General features: G+C 41.1%; 3 protein-coding genes across 3 annotated transcripts in view; all 3 read left to right on the top strand.

The window, feature by feature from the left end:
• Positions 1-3,053: 3,053 nt before the first annotated feature.
• Positions 3,054-6,790, top strand: LOC139568818 (myb/SANT-like DNA-binding domain-containing protein 4). Its single transcript, XM_071390914.1, has 9 exons — positions 3,054-3,442; positions 3,734-3,804; positions 3,892-4,068; positions 4,159-4,220; positions 4,303-4,389; positions 4,477-4,518; positions 4,587-4,760; positions 4,840-4,875; positions 4,974-6,790. Exons 1-8 carry the CDS (start codon positions 3,285-3,287, stop codon positions 4,873-4,875), a joined length of 807 nt encoding a protein of 268 aa, XP_071247015.1. The 5' UTR covers positions 3,054-3,284; the 3' UTR covers positions 4,974-6,790.
• LOC139568819 (putative nuclease HARBI1) lies at positions 5,395-6,790 on the top strand. Its single transcript, XM_071390916.1, has 3 exons — positions 5,395-5,528; positions 5,810-5,921; positions 6,016-6,790. The coding sequence occupies exons 1-3, from the start codon at positions 5,460-5,462 to the stop codon at positions 6,384-6,386; spliced, it is 552 nt and encodes a 183-aa protein (XP_071247017.1). The 5' UTR covers positions 5,395-5,459; the 3' UTR covers positions 6,387-6,790.
• Positions 6,791-7,826: 1,036 nt separating this feature from the next.
• LOC139542518 (sialic acid-binding Ig-like lectin 14) overlaps positions 7,827-14,844 on the top strand; it is an 11,169-nt gene continuing 4,151 nt past the window's right edge. Inside the window, exons 1-4 of the mRNA XM_071348048.1 lie at positions 7,827-7,923; positions 8,210-8,557; positions 8,740-8,958; positions 14,306-14,569. Coding sequence (XP_071204149.1) covers positions 7,869-7,923; positions 8,210-8,557; positions 8,740-8,958; positions 14,306-14,569 — 886 coding nt within the window. The 5' untranslated portion in view covers positions 7,827-7,868. The remainder of the gene's footprint in view (positions 7,924-8,209; positions 8,558-8,739; positions 8,959-14,305; positions 14,570-14,844) is intronic.

The following is a 14,844-nucleotide window of genomic DNA, read 5'->3' as shown; positions in this document are numbered from 1 at the left end:
AAGTTTCAACTACGAGGGCTGTCAATGGCTCAAAGGCTCCGAGAAGCACTGCAAACTGTACTGCTGGGAATGCCTATTATTTGCAAGTGATCGATTTGGTGTTTGGAGCCACACTGGCTTTGCAAACTTGAGTTGTCTGTTAAACACTGTTTACCCAAAAATTTCAATTTGTCAATTTCAAGGTGACGCAACGCCTGGTTATACTGCGTTTCTGTCTAAATGTATAGTGTCTAGAGCCATGGCATAATTGATGATAATAAGAGGTGGATTAATTCGGGTGGGACTGTGTAGTACCTCACTGAAGGCCTAGGCCCCAGGCCCACGGCACGCCACTGGTTTAGGAGTAGTATTAACATGAGACACAGCGACGGTGGGTTGTGTTTAGGAGTAGTATTAACATGAGACAGTGATGGTGGGTTGTGTTTAGGAGTAGTATTAACATTAGACACAGTGATGGTGGGTTGTGTTTAGGAGTAGTATTAACATGAGACACAGCGACGGTGGGTTGTGTTTAGGAGTAGTATTAACATGAGACACAGTGATGGTGTTTTGTGTTTAGGAGTAGTATTAACATGAGACACAGTGTTGTGGGTTGTGTTTAGGAGTAGTATTAACATGAGACACAGTGTTGTGGGTTCGTTGGTTTAGATAAACACAATCACTTTCCTGTTCTCCTTTCCTGTCTGTCCTCTGACAGGCCTCCTGAATCATATCAGAAATCTATATATGCACATTAGACTTTATAGAATATGGTCCTCTGTAGCTCAGTTGGTAGAGCATGGCACCTGCAACGTTATGGATTTTGTTCGCTGGACCACCCATACGTAAAATATATGCACATATAACTAACTGTAAGTCGCTTTGGATAACGGCATCTGCTAAATGGCATTATTTATGGACAGCAGACTACAACACACTACACAGTCAATACAGCAGGCTATGGTGATGTTCATTGATGCCTCTGATAGATTAAGCTAATACTAGTACTGTACAACAGAGGAGGCTGGTGGGCAGAGATATAGGAGGAATGGCTGGAATTAATGGAACAGTATCCATTCATTCTATTCATATTACTGCACAAATGAATAAGGACATCAGGACTGGAGGCTGCAGTAATGTTGAGATGCCAGTAGGGAGAGCTCTAGTCTAGAACACTGCAGTAATGTTGAGATGCCAGTAGGGAGAGCTCTAGTCTAGAACACTGCAGTAATGTTGAGATGCCAGTAGGGAGAACTCTAGTCTAGAACACTGCAGTAATGTTGAGATGCCAGTAGGGAGAACTCTAGTCTAGAACACTGCAGTAATGTTGAGATGCCAGTAGGTGGAGCTCTAGTCTAGAACACTGCAGTAATGTTGAGATGCCAGTAGGGAGAACTCTAGTCTAGAACACTGCAGTAATGTTGAGATGCCAGTAGGGAGAACTCTAGTCTAGAACACTGCAGTAATGTTGAGATGCCAGTAGGGAGAACTCTAGTCTAGAACACTGCAGTAATGTTGAGATGCCAGTAGGGAGAACTCTAGTCTAGAACACTGGAACCTTCCGTATCACTTTGATGCAGCTGATGAGGAGTGTAAATTGAATGTGTTTGTAGAATAGAATGAATGACATCATGGAACTGACCAAATGTAAATGGAACTGTCACGCTCGTCGTTACGTGAAAGAGAGGACCAAGGAGCAGCGTGATATAAATACATTCTTCTCTAAATTAGAAGAAGACAAAACGAACACTATACAAACTAGACACAACAATAAACGTGACGCTATAATAAACAAAAGTGCAGACACAGGCAACTTACACATAGACAATCACCCACAACCTACCTAATGACTATGGCTGCCTAAATATGGCTCCCAATCAGAGACAACGATAGACAGCTGTCTCTAATTGAGAACCAATCTAGGCAACCATAGACTTACATAAACACCTACAATGAACACAACCCCATGAACTCTACAAACACCCCCTAGACAATACAAACACCCTAGACGAGACAAAAACACACAAACATCCCCCATGTCACACCCTGACCTAACTAAAATAATAAAGAAAACAAAGATAACTAAGGCCGGGGCGTGACAGGAACTTTGACCTGTTCCATGTAGAACTCAGAGGGACAAGGCAACACATTCTAATATATTATAAACATTCCATAAAGAATAGTCAACATATTGTTAACATGGTTCTGTATTTAAATAAATGTGGAAATGGGGGACATTTTGTCCATTATAGAAATGTAGGATCCATTTTAATACAGTAACCTTCCTTCTCTGACATGCTGGTCTGGTCCTCATGCATGTTAATGTCTTAAAGAGGAAGGAAAGGACAGTTCTGTATCAGCTACTTGTGTCTTAACTACTTTAAATATGTATCAACCACAGAACTGACACTTACTAGCAGTTCCCACTCACTACCAGTAAGTTGACTCACTGTACAACACCTCTCCCCTTCAGGCTGTAAGTACTCTTGATATCTTGAAATATAGTTTTGGGTTATTTGTTGTTAGTCATAAGTCATATTCTTGAAGGTAATGTATCATTTTACTTCTTGTTATGTTTTGAGCTGTGTTTTGGTTGTTACATCAGGGTCAGTATTCATAAATTGTCTCAGTGTAGGAGTGTTGATCTACATAGTGATGAGATGATTAAAAGGGTAAAATAGACAAGCAAACAAACATTTGAATCCCTGCTCAGTGTGTGGAATCCCTGCTCAGTATGTGTGTGTGTGTGTGTGTGTGTGTGTGTGTGTGTGTGTGTGTGTGTGTGTGTGTGTGTGTGTGTGTGTGTGTGTGTGTGTGTGTGTGTGTGTGTGTGTGTGTGTGTGTGTGTGTGTGTGTGTGTGTGTGTGTGTGTGTGTGTGTGTGTGTGTGTGAGAGAGTCACTTGCTGTTAATCCTCACAGCTTGGTGATAGGAGCTATCATTGAACCTGGTGGTCAGTCTTTAGGCTGCCGTACAGCTTGACGGACCGTAGAGGATTGAACATTTATCCTCCTATATTTGGGGTTCTGAGAATAAAACAGCTTCAGAACAATCAATATGTGTTTACAGTTCTACACATCTGGGGCCTGTTGCACAAAAGTAGAATTAAGACATCCGGGATAAATGACTCAGCTGAGCTCAATGAAGCCAAAACATGTGCGTCCAGGCTTAATTGGTTGCACAAAGACCAAGCCAGGATGAGCAGACACGGATTCATTAAGCCAGGTGAAACCAATCCTGGATAGGTGCGCGCTCACGGCTCACTCAAATAGACCCCGCCACAGATCACAGATTAACTGATTTACCATGGCAACTAGAGCCGCGTACTTTTCACCGTCGGAAGCACAAATCCTCATGGAGGCATACGAGGAGGTAAAAGATATAATTAAGAAGAAAGGCAACACCGCCACAGTGATAAAGCAAAGAGAAAAAGCGTGGCAAAGTATTGCAGACCGCCTGAATGCGTAAGTAGTGCACAATTACACACTCACCGCTCCGCTGAAACATCACAATTACAATTCAAATATTTAATTCACATCTCCAAAAATGCAGTTGTACTGTAATTATGAAACGGTTAAATTTTTAATTGAAATGCACTGCAGATATGAGTGAAATTGTGTAAAGTAACTCCATCACACTGTATAAAGCTATGATAAATTTTTTGATATTTTTACTGAAAACAAGACAAAAATACCAAGTAATTTTTTGCAGTGTGACTCCATTAAATGTGTGTGTGTGTGTGTGTGTGTGTGTAGATTAAACATGAACGGGCCAAAACGGACATGGCAGCAGGTCAAAATCAAATACAAGAACATTCTGCAGAATGGTATGGTCCCTGACTAATATTTAACAAAGCACAAGCATATATTGTACCCAGAAGGTGCCTACTCACACATTGTCTGTACTGTTTTAGCAGTGAAAAAGAATACCCACAGACAAGGCACGGGTGGTGGGTCACCAAAGGCTGACCTTACCCCAGCAGAGGACATGGCCTTGGAGCTAAATAAAGGCAGGCCCGTCTTAGAGGGGATCCCTGGGGGGAAAGAGACGAGCATAGGTTCCTCCCAAGATGCCACCCGCTTCATTCAAGGTATGTCCTTCCATCTCTACATGGGATACAACCACATTCATATTGAATCAATTTGGACTGTCTGACTTTGGTTTACCTATTGCCTTGCAGTGTCTGGCAGCACTGTGTTCCTGTTAGAGCCACCAGCACAAGCACCAGACGATGCTGATCCAGTGAGTACTCCATCAAAGGCATACTGTAGGCCTGGCATGTCTTGTCTACTAGCTTCAATATGAATCCGATTAAATGTGATAGGGTGAAGGCCCCAGTGCAGCAGCAACAGCACATGATGGAGACGATGATGAGGAGGAGACCATCTCTCTGGATTCCAGAAGGCATGAGGTATCATGTTAAGACTGTGAAAGTACTATTTACTCTACAATGGTGAGGAGTCCTCATCAAAATCAAAAAATCTAATTTCTTTTACAGGACCCAGATGCTATACAGTGGGAAAACCAGCCTGGCAACATAGTGCGTATTAATAAAAGGACACCACATCCTGCCAAATTCCAGCTGCGCTAATTGTATTGTGTTCACAGAGCTCACAAGCTATCAGAAAGTTGTATGGCAACCACCTCCGGCGCCAAATAGAACTGGCAGACATAGACATTCAGTACAAGAAGAAAAAGATGGAAAATCTTGCACTGGAGTCCGAAATAAAAAAGAGGACAATTAGGAAACTGGACCTTGAAATAAAAAAACTTGAGAGGGAGGTGAGATATGCCTTCAATGTACACTGTATGCTAACTGTAACACAAATGTATTAATCATTATTTTTCTTTCCTCCCCCAGCTCCAAGAAGATGACACAGCTCAAAATAAAAATTAGGTATATTCTCGTAAAGTCAAGTGAGCCATGACATATGAGCTCTTATTGTGAGCACACAGGACGGTGGCATCTTTCTAAGGTTTTTTTTATTTTCCCAGCAATCAGTACAACCAAGTCATCGTTATAAGGCATCGCCCTCTTTTGCCCACCCCCCCAGCACCAGGTGTGGCCACTAGCCTATATGAAGGCCCAAAATTGTGTGTTCCTTTCTGCTCTGACAATGGCATGCCCATTCGTGCGAGATGTGGTGGATGAAGAAGCACTTGTGCTGAGGAGAGCCTTCAGGCGAGAAAGGGTCTTCAGGGACCGGTTGGACCCACTGGCCTTCCCTGATGACCATCTATATGAAAGATACAGGTTTTCTGCAGATGGCATCAGGTATCTATGCAGACTACTGGGTCCCAGGATTAAGCACCGCACTGCACGGAGCCATGCACTGAGTGTGGAGCAAATGGTTTGTGTGGCCTTGCGCTTTTTTGCTAGTGGAGCCTTCCTGTACTCAGTGGGGGATGCAGAACAGCTGAACAAGGCCACAATTTGCCGCACAATAAGGAGTGTGTGTCTGGCTATCAAAGCATTAGCAGATGTCTTCATCTCCTTCCCTGGCCACAGAAGACTCTGTGACATCAAAGAGGAGTTCTATAGGATTGCAGGTAAGAGGATCTACAAATTACAGGACAACTGTTAACACATAGTAGGATACTCATTACTTTGTGTGACAGGTTTCCCCAATGTCATTGGTGCAGTGGACTGCACACACATAAGGATAAAAGCCCCCTCAGGTGCCCATGAGGCCGATTTTGTGAATAGGAAATCCTTTCACAGCATTAATGTTCAGGTGAACATAACTTTTTGATATTGTCCATTGACGAACACTCTTCATTGCCAGTGATGTGCATTGATTGGTGTAATATTCCTCATCTTATGATTTCAGATGGTCTGCAATGCTGACTGTGTGATCAGCAATGTTGTGGCAAAATGGCCTGGCTCAGTCCATGACTCCAGAATCTTTCGGGCCTCTGAAATCTATCAGTGCCTATCACAAGGTAAGCCACACAACCCCTATTTATAACCATCATGGCTGTGTCAAGAATATCACTGTGTTTATGAGGTAGTAATGATGAGATTTTGTGTTGACAGGTGAATTCTCTGGTGTGTTGCTGGGAGACAGGGGGTATGGCTGCCAGCCTTTTCTCCTGACACCTTTCACAGACCCCCAGGAAGCACAGCAGGCCTACAACCATGCCCATGCCAGGACCAGGGCCAGAGTTGAAATGACCTTTGGCCTCCTGAAGGCACGCTTTCACTGCCTTCACAAATTAAGGGTCAGCCCTGTTAGGGCATGTGATATTACTGTGGCTTGTGCTGTCCTCCACAATGTGGCCTGCCTGAGGAAGGAGAGGGCCCCCAGAGTGCCACCAGCCATGGACTGGGACAATCCGGCAATCTTCCCTGATGACGACAGTGGTCGGCTGCTGAGGGACCAATATGTGTTGAATTATTTTAGTTAGTATGTGTGCTTTCAATTTTGGTTAAATATGTCCTGCGGTGGCAGAGTAATTTGAGTTTTTTTGGGTTCGTTTTTTGACGAATTTGGCCTCTTATGATGTTTGTGCGGTATACTGTGTGTAATACAAGGCTGCAGGGAGGCTACTGCATCCATTCATTTGTCTGTTCAGTTGATGTGTATGGATTTGTCCTGCATTTATTTTAGTGTGCAGACATGCAGGGTGTGTTATATACAGACCTTTGAATGTGTATGTATCATTTTGTATAATATGCTTGGATTCTGTGCTTTCCATCTTGTAGAGTCACTGTGACTTCAGTTTCGAAAGGAGCTGATGGTTTACCTGCTTTGTTTTGTCCTTATTCAATAAAGGAACATAATGTTACACATTGTGTTTTTATATTCATATGGAATGTGTATTTGTTTATATGACAGAGTACTAGGGCCACACTGAAGAAAAAGGATAAAGTCATAAATTTATGAGGCTGGTTCTTTCTGCAGAAAAGCTACATATTGTTTTTACAGTTTTGATACTTATGACAATGTGATACTTAATATTCTGGCACATCAGCATGTCTTTGTTTATGAAACCATACTGAAGTACAATTTCACGAAATGCCCCACATCTGTCATTTTAACAACTGTCCTCCTTTAAAACAACTGGTTACAATATTATGACTTGTGTTTTTTTCCCCTCTGTGGCCCTAATATTCTATCATTTTATATATAGCCTTATAGTCTATGGGAAACTGTAAATTATCTAATGATAGCAACATCATCTAAAAATCATTTTTTATCCAAAATCATTGAAATTAATGATCACAAACGTTTAAATAATAACAGTGGGTCTAGTTATATGTGATAACAATGTATAGTGAGCAGTGAAATAACTATTGGTTTCCATTTGTGGTGACTGCTGACTGACATTAGGGATGAGATTAAATAGATCCTGGAATTTAGCCTGGTCTGGAGCAGGCTAGCTCCACAGAATAAATCTCCATGGTAATTTATACCATAACATATCCTCCTGCCCCCTATCCATCTTTAGTGCAACCGGATTACGGATCAATTGAGCCAGGATCACCAAGATATCCTGGCTTAATCCCTTATCCTAGTTTTGTGCAACAGGCCCCTGTTCAGTAACGTATTGTTGTTGTTGTTGTTGTTGTTGATGACTTGATTGTATATATTAGGAAATTATTTTTGCATCATACAACATAACATCTTAAATAGACAGATGTAGACAGACATGCAACACGTCACACACATTACATACATAGTGCAATAGACTTAGACAGACAGTATTCACATAGACAACCATATAGCACAATACAACACAACACAATATGAGCCTGGTTCATTTTCAGTAATGAGGCCCTGGACCCCATTTACAGTTTCTACTTCAATGTATCAGGTGGAGTTATTCACCAGCTATAGAGTGAGTTGTTGTTTATGTTTCTAAGACTGCAGGGTGGGAGATGCAACAATGGTCTTGAGAACAGCAGGAAGTGTGTTGGTGGTCTTTCTCTGGTCTGTGACAGGTATGGTCTCATTCATAACTTATATGTTTGTCAATCTACAGACATTTGTAGAACGTTAAAATTACATTTGTGTTTTATTATTCTGTTGTGTTCTGTTAGGCGTCTCCACTTCACTTCAGTAGTTATCTTTCACACCTCACTTACCTTACTGAATGATGCTTATGTGTTTTCCAATCACACTCAACTCAGCAACTATGGCAACAAAGTACGGACAAAGCCTTTACTGTTAGTGTTAGCCAATTGGCATTGACTTAGTGTAATACCCTTGTGTTCCGTGACTGTTCAGTGGTACTGGGTCAGTATGGCTGGAGTGTGACTTACACCACTCAGAGTATCTGTACCTTGAAGGGGTCATCAGTGGAGATGTCCTGCTCTTACAAATATCCCAGTGGTCATAAAGTCACATCAACCTTCTGGTTCACTAAAATGAAGACTGGTGTAGAACCTGAAGATATAGGTCAGGACCCAGAGTATGCAGGTCGCCTGGAGTATCATGGAGATAAGAAGAAAGACTGTACCCTGAGAATCACAGACCTGAGAGAGAGAGACTCAGCTACGTACAAGTTCAGATTTACAACAGATCAGACTGAAGGGAGATATTATGGCGATCCTGGAGTCACTCTGTCTGTAACAGGTACAGTTACATGCTTTATACTGCTAGTCTGTTCAATTAATATCTACTGTCCATTTAGGTCTAGAAATTGGATTTGTATATATGAAAGATTTAAGAATTAAATGTGTTTGAGAATGTCTTGCATCATGTGATTAAACTATAGAATAGGTGATGTAGGGTTTTAATGTTTTGATCTACTACAGCTCTGCAGGTGAAGGTGACTCCTTCACATTGGTCACAGTGGAAGAAACTGACCTGTAAAACCACCAGCTATCCTCTGACTGGTAACCCCACCTACACCTGGTACAAGAACGGACAGGTAGTAACTGTGAAGACTTCCACCTATTCAGTCATCCCTAATGATAAGGACAGCTACTCCTGTGCTGTAAAGGGCCATGAGGATCTCCACTCTCCTGCAGTGTGTGAGTATGAATTCAACTCAGTATTCTAGTATAATCTTTCAGATATAATTATTCTGTCTGCTAAACAGCTTCAGAGTTGTCTAACAAAACTGTATCACACGATTACTGAAGCTCAATATTCCACTGTGTAAATAATGCCCTCTTTGTGTTTCAGGTGTTCAGGGTCAGAGCTGCAACAGAGTGACTTACACCAAGAGGAGAATCTGTGTCTTGAAGGGGTCAACAGTGGACATATCCTGTACTTATGTTGGTTATTATTCCACCACATCATCATTCTGGTTTAGAAGTGATAAGTCGATCGCTGAAGACCTAACCACAGACCCAGGGTATGCAGGTCGTGTGGAGTACACTGGAACATACGAAGGTCCCTTCACCCTGAGAATCACAGATCTGAGAGAGGAGGACTCAGCTGAGTATCGCTTCACTTTTAAAACTCAAAACTTTGAATGGGGTCATAGTTTCCCAGGAACAACTCTGTCTGTCACAGGTAATACTACACTGTATGATACAACTGTATATCATAATATATTACAGGATAAATGAATTAACCATCCTGTTAACACAGAGGTGTATGTGGTTTTATACATATTGTTTCAGGTCTGCAGGTGAATGTGACTCCTGCTGCAGAGGGACAGAGGACACTGACCTGTAGCACCACCTGTACTCTGACTGACAACCCCAACCCCACCTACATCTGGTACAAGAACGGACAACGTCTACATGAGCCTGTTTCCCAACAACACTCTAGTAATTTGCTGGTGGTCTGGGCTTCTTCTGTGAACATTTACTACGGTGCTGTTGAAGGTCATGAGGACCTCCACTCTCCTGTAGTTTGTGAGTATGAATGAAACTAGGATTCTACTTAGGAAGTATCAATTATTTAACCTTTACTTAACACCCATCCCGGATCCTGGAGCATCCTCATCAGTAAAAGCTGACTAGCATAGCCTAGCATAGCGCCACAAGAAAATAATAGCATAAGAATATCATGAAATCACAAGTCCAATACAGCAAATGAAAGATAAACATCTTGTGAATCCAGCCATTTTCCGATTTTTTAAATGTTCTACAGCGAAAACACAATATGTATTTCTATTAGCTAACCACAATAGCCAAAGACTCAACCGCATATTTTCACCATGTTTCTACCGCATAGGTAGCTATCACAAAACCGACCAAATATAGATCTAATTAGTCACTAACCAAGAAACAACTTCATCAGATGACAGTCTTATAACATGTTATACAATAAATCTGTTTTGTTCGAAAATGTGCATATTTGAGGTATAAATCATAGTTTTACATTGCAGCTACCATCAAAAATATCACCAAAGCAGCCAGAATAATTACAGAGAGCAACGTGAAATACCCAAATACTCATCATAAAACATTTATGAAAAATACATGGTGTACAGCAAATGAAAGATAAACATCTTGTGAATCCAGCCAATATTTCAGATTTTTTAAGTGTTTTACAGCGAAAACACAATATAGCATTATATTAGCTTACCACAATAACCAAACACACAAATGCATTTATTAGCAGCAAAAGGTAGCTATCGCAAAAACCAGCAAAATATATAAAATTAATCACTAACCTTGGACAACTTCATCAGATGACAGTCTTATAACATCAGGTCATACAATACACTTATGTTTTGTTCGAAAATGTGCATATTTAGAGCTGCAAACCGTGGTTATACATTGTGAAAATGTAGCAACATTTCCCCAGAATGTCAGGAGATATTTTGGACACTCACCTAATCTGACCAAAGAACTCATCATAAACTTTACTAAAGAATACATGTTGGACAGCAAATGAAAGATACACTGGTTCTTAATGCAACCGCCGTGTTCGATTTTTAAAAAGAACTTTACCAAAACAAACAGCTTGCGTTATTGCGAGACAGCGCCCGCCAAAATGGCAGAGAATAGAAATAACATTTTCCACAGAAATACGAAATAACATCATAAATTGTTCTTACTTTTGCTGAGCTTCCATCAGAATCTTGTACAAGGAGTCCTAGGTCCAGAATAAATTGTTGTTTGGTTTTAGAATGTCATTTTCTTCTGTCGAATTCGCTCCACAAGGCTAGCCAAGGTTGATAACGTTCCCATATTCTCTCGACGCAAAGAACGGAAATCCCCAAAAGTCCAAATAAACGTTGAATAAACTGATAGAACTCGGTTGAAAAAACCTGCTTTACGATGTTATTATCACATGTATCAAATAAAATCAGAGCCGGAGATATTAGCCGTGTATACCGAACGCTTATCATAAGACAATATGGAGGTGCTTCCCGCGCCTTGGTAGACAAAGGAAATTCTGGACACGTCATTCCAAGAGCTCTTGTTCGACCTCAGATCAAGCTAGACACCCCATTCCACCTTCCACTGCCTGTTGACATCTAGTGGAAGGCGTATGCAGTGCATGCATATTGATAAATATAAGGCAATTGAATAGGCAGGCCCTGGAACAGAGCCTCGTTTTCAGATTTTTCACTTCCTGTCTGGAAGTTTGCTGCCAAATGAGTTCTGTTTCACTCACAGATATAATTCAAACAGTTTTAGAAACTTGAGAGTGTTTTCTATCCAATAGTAATAATAATATGCATATTGTATGATCTAGAAAAGAGTACGAGGCCGTTTAAATTGGGCACGATTTTTTCCAAAGTGAAAATAGTGCCCCCCTATTGACAAGAAGTTTTATGGTCAATGAGAAGGGTAATACTTCAATATTCATCATTACATAGAAATTACAGACAATGTAATAGATGTATGTACTCTGTCACAGGTAACACTGCACAGCACATTATACAGTGTTGAAGACTCAGGAAATGAATCATTAATTCTAAAAGATGTACTCTGTTTTTACTCCCCTTTAATTCAGGTTTTCAGGTGAAGGTGACTCCTGAACAGTATTCAGAGTATAAGACACTGACCTGTAGCACCACCTGTATTCTGACTGGTAACCCCACCTACATCTGGTACAAGAACGGACAGATAATAACTGACAACACGTCCCCCTATTCAGTCTACTCTCATGCTGAAGACAGTTACTCCTGTACTGTAAAAGGCCATGAGGATCTCCTCTCTCCTGCAGTGTGTGAGTGTGAATTTAATTAACAATACTGTTTAACCTCTGTGTGTGGTGGTTTCACTTTGAGAACTTTTAGCATTTCTAGAAAGAACTGAGAATATAATCCAGTTGACCTCTTGTTATGTCACTGTGTTTCAGGTGTTCATGGTCAGAGCTGCAGCAGAGTGACTTACACCAAGAGGAGAATCTGTGTCTTGAAGGGGTCAACAGTGGACATATCCTGTACTTATGTTGGTTATTATTACACCACATCAACATTCTGGTTTAGAAGTGATAAGTTGACCCCTGAAGACCTAACCACAGACCCAGGGTATGCAGGTCGTGTGAAGTACACTGGAACATACAGAGGTCCCTTCACCCTGAGAATCACAGATCTGAGAGAGGAGGACTCAGCTGAGTATCGCTTCACTTTTAAAACAGACAACTTTGAATGGGGTCGTAGTTTCCCAGGAACAACTCTGTCTGTCACAGGTAATACTGCACTGTAATACAACTGTAAATAATAATGAATTACAGGATAAATAAATGAACCATCCTGTTAACACAGAGGTGTATGTGGTTTAATACATATTGTTTCAGGTCTGCAGGTGAAGGTGACTCCTGCTGCAGAGGGACAGAAGACACTGACCTGTAGCACCACCTGTACTCTGACTGACAACCCCAACCCCACCTACATCTGGTACAAGAACGGACAACGTCTACATGAGCCTGTTTCCCAACAACACTCTAGTAATTTGCTGGTGTTCTGGGATTCGTCTGTGAACATTTACTACTGTGCTGTTGAAGGTCATGAGGACCTCCACTCTCCTGTAGTTTGTGAGTATGAATGAAACTAAGATTCTACTTAGGAAGTATCAATCATTTAAGGTCAATGAGAAGGGTAATACTTCAATATTCATCATTACATAGAAATTACAGACAATGTCATAGATGTATGTACTCTGTCACAGGTAACACTGCACAGCACATTATACAGTGTTGAAGAGTCAGGAAATGAATCATTAATTCTAAACAATGTACTCTGTTTTTACTCCCCTTTAATTCAGGTTTTCAGGTGGAGGTGACTCCAACACGGTGGGCAACATCAATGACACTGACCTGTATCACCACCTGTATTCTGACTGGTAACCCCAACCCCACCTACATCTGGTAAAAGAACGGACAGATAATAACTGACAACACGTCCCCCTATTCAGTCTACTCTGATGCTGTAGACAGCTACTCCTGTGCTGTAAAAGGCCATGAGGATCTCAGCTCTCCTGCAGTGTGTGAGTATGAATTCAACTCAGTATTCTAGTATAACTTTTCAGATATAATTAGTTCTCTCTGCTAAACAGCTTCAGAGTTGTCTAACAAAACTGTATCACACGATTACTGAAGCTCAATGTTCTACTGTGTAAATCATGCCCTCTTTATATTTCAGGTGTTGATGGTCAGAGCTGCAACAGAGTGACTTACACCAAGAGGAGAATCTGTGTCTTGAAGGGGTCAACAGTGGACATGTCCTGTACTTATGTTGGTTATTATTCCACCACATCAACATTCTGGTTTAGAAGTGATAAGTCGACCCCTGAAGACCTAACCAGAGACCCAGGGTATGCAGGTCGTGTGGAGTACACTGGAAAATACAAAGGTCCCTCCACCCTGAGAATCACAGATCTGAGAGAGGAGGACTCAGCTGAGTATCGCTTCACTTTTAAAACAGACTACATTGAATGGGGTCGTAGTTTCCCAGGAACAACTCTGTCTGTCACAGGTAATACTGCCTGTATGATACAACTGTACATCATATTGAATTACAGGATAAATACATGAACCATCCTGTTAACACAGAGGTGTATGTGGTTTTATACATATTGTTTCAGGTCTGCAGGTGAATGTGACTCCTGCTGCAGAGGGACAGAAGACACTGACCTGTAGCACCACCTGTACTCTGACTGACAACCCCAACCCCACCTACATCTGGTACAGGAATGGATGGAATGTACAAGATAACTCCTCCCCCGTGTACTCCATCAGCAGTGAGAATGAAGACAGTTCATTCTACTGTGCTGTAAAAGGCCATGAGGATCTCCAGCTCTCCTGCAGTGTGTGAGTACAGTACAATAGTACAGTATTCTACTCAGCAAGTATCATGTATTCAGGCAAAAGAGACATGTCTTACTTTATCAATCATTTTAGAACAAAAATATATTTTTTACTAATTGTTAATATTACTCTGACAAAATGTTTGGTCTTTTACATCAGATAAACCAAAGAACACCTCAGTGTCAGTCAGTCCCTCTGGTGAAATAGTGGAGGGCAGTTCAGTGACTCTGACCTGCAGCAGTGATGCCAACCCACCTGTGGACAAATACACCTGGTACTTTCAAAATGAGACTTTTCTAAATGGATTTGGACAGATCTACAACATAAGTAAGTTCAAGTCTAAGGACAATGGACATTACCACTGTGAGGCCCAGAATGGAAGAGGATCTAGGAACTCTACAGCTCTGATGATCATTTTACCAGGTGAAGATTCATCTTATATATTTCAATACAAAATTATGTTACAAACTAATATTAATAATTATACTTTGGCTTATCATACTTTGTTTTATAATTATATATACTTTGAGATTAGATCAGTTAACAAATATTGTACTATTGTCCAAATATTGTACTATTGTACTCATATCATCCATATTTTATTGTAGGGAAACAAACCTCAGTTCTGACTGCAGCTGTAGGAATCACAGTTGTTGTTCTGGTTCTCATCCTCTGTCTCTCTGGACTCATGTGGTTCA

The sequence above is a fragment of the Salvelinus alpinus genome, chromosome 2 (assembly GCF_045679555.1).
Source record: "Salvelinus alpinus chromosome 2, SLU_Salpinus.1, whole genome shotgun sequence".
NCBI classification, from domain to species: Eukaryota; Metazoa; Chordata; class Actinopteri; order Salmoniformes; family Salmonidae; genus Salvelinus; species Salvelinus alpinus.
The sequence above is the reverse complement of the archived record's forward strand: the minus strand, read 5'-3'. Positions and strand labels throughout refer to the sequence as shown.

Bases quoted from the DNA above. Each gene is read 5' to 3' on its own strand.
- LOC139568818 (XM_071390914.1), top strand. From the start codon at position 3,285: ATGGCAACTAGAGCCGCGTACTTTTCACCGTCGGAAGCACAAATCCTC. The intron at 4,519-4,586 runs GTGCGTATTAAT...TTGTGTTCACAG, and splicing joins AAAACCAGCCTGGCAACATA to AGCTCACAAGCTATCAGAAA. The intron at 4,761-4,839 runs GTGAGATATGCC...TTCCTCCCCCAG, and splicing joins TAAAAAAACTTGAGAGGGAG to CTCCAAGAAGATGACACAGC.
- LOC139568819 (XM_071390916.1), top strand. From the start codon at position 5,460: ATGTCTTCATCTCCTTCCCTGGCCACAGAAGACTCTGTGACATCAAAG. The intron at 5,529-5,809 runs GTAAGAGGATCT...TTATGATTTCAG, and splicing joins GGAGTTCTATAGGATTGCAG to ATGGTCTGCAATGCTGACTG. The intron at 5,922-6,015 runs GTAAGCCACACA...TTGTGTTGACAG, and splicing joins CTATCAGTGCCTATCACAAG to GTGAATTCTCTGGTGTGTTG.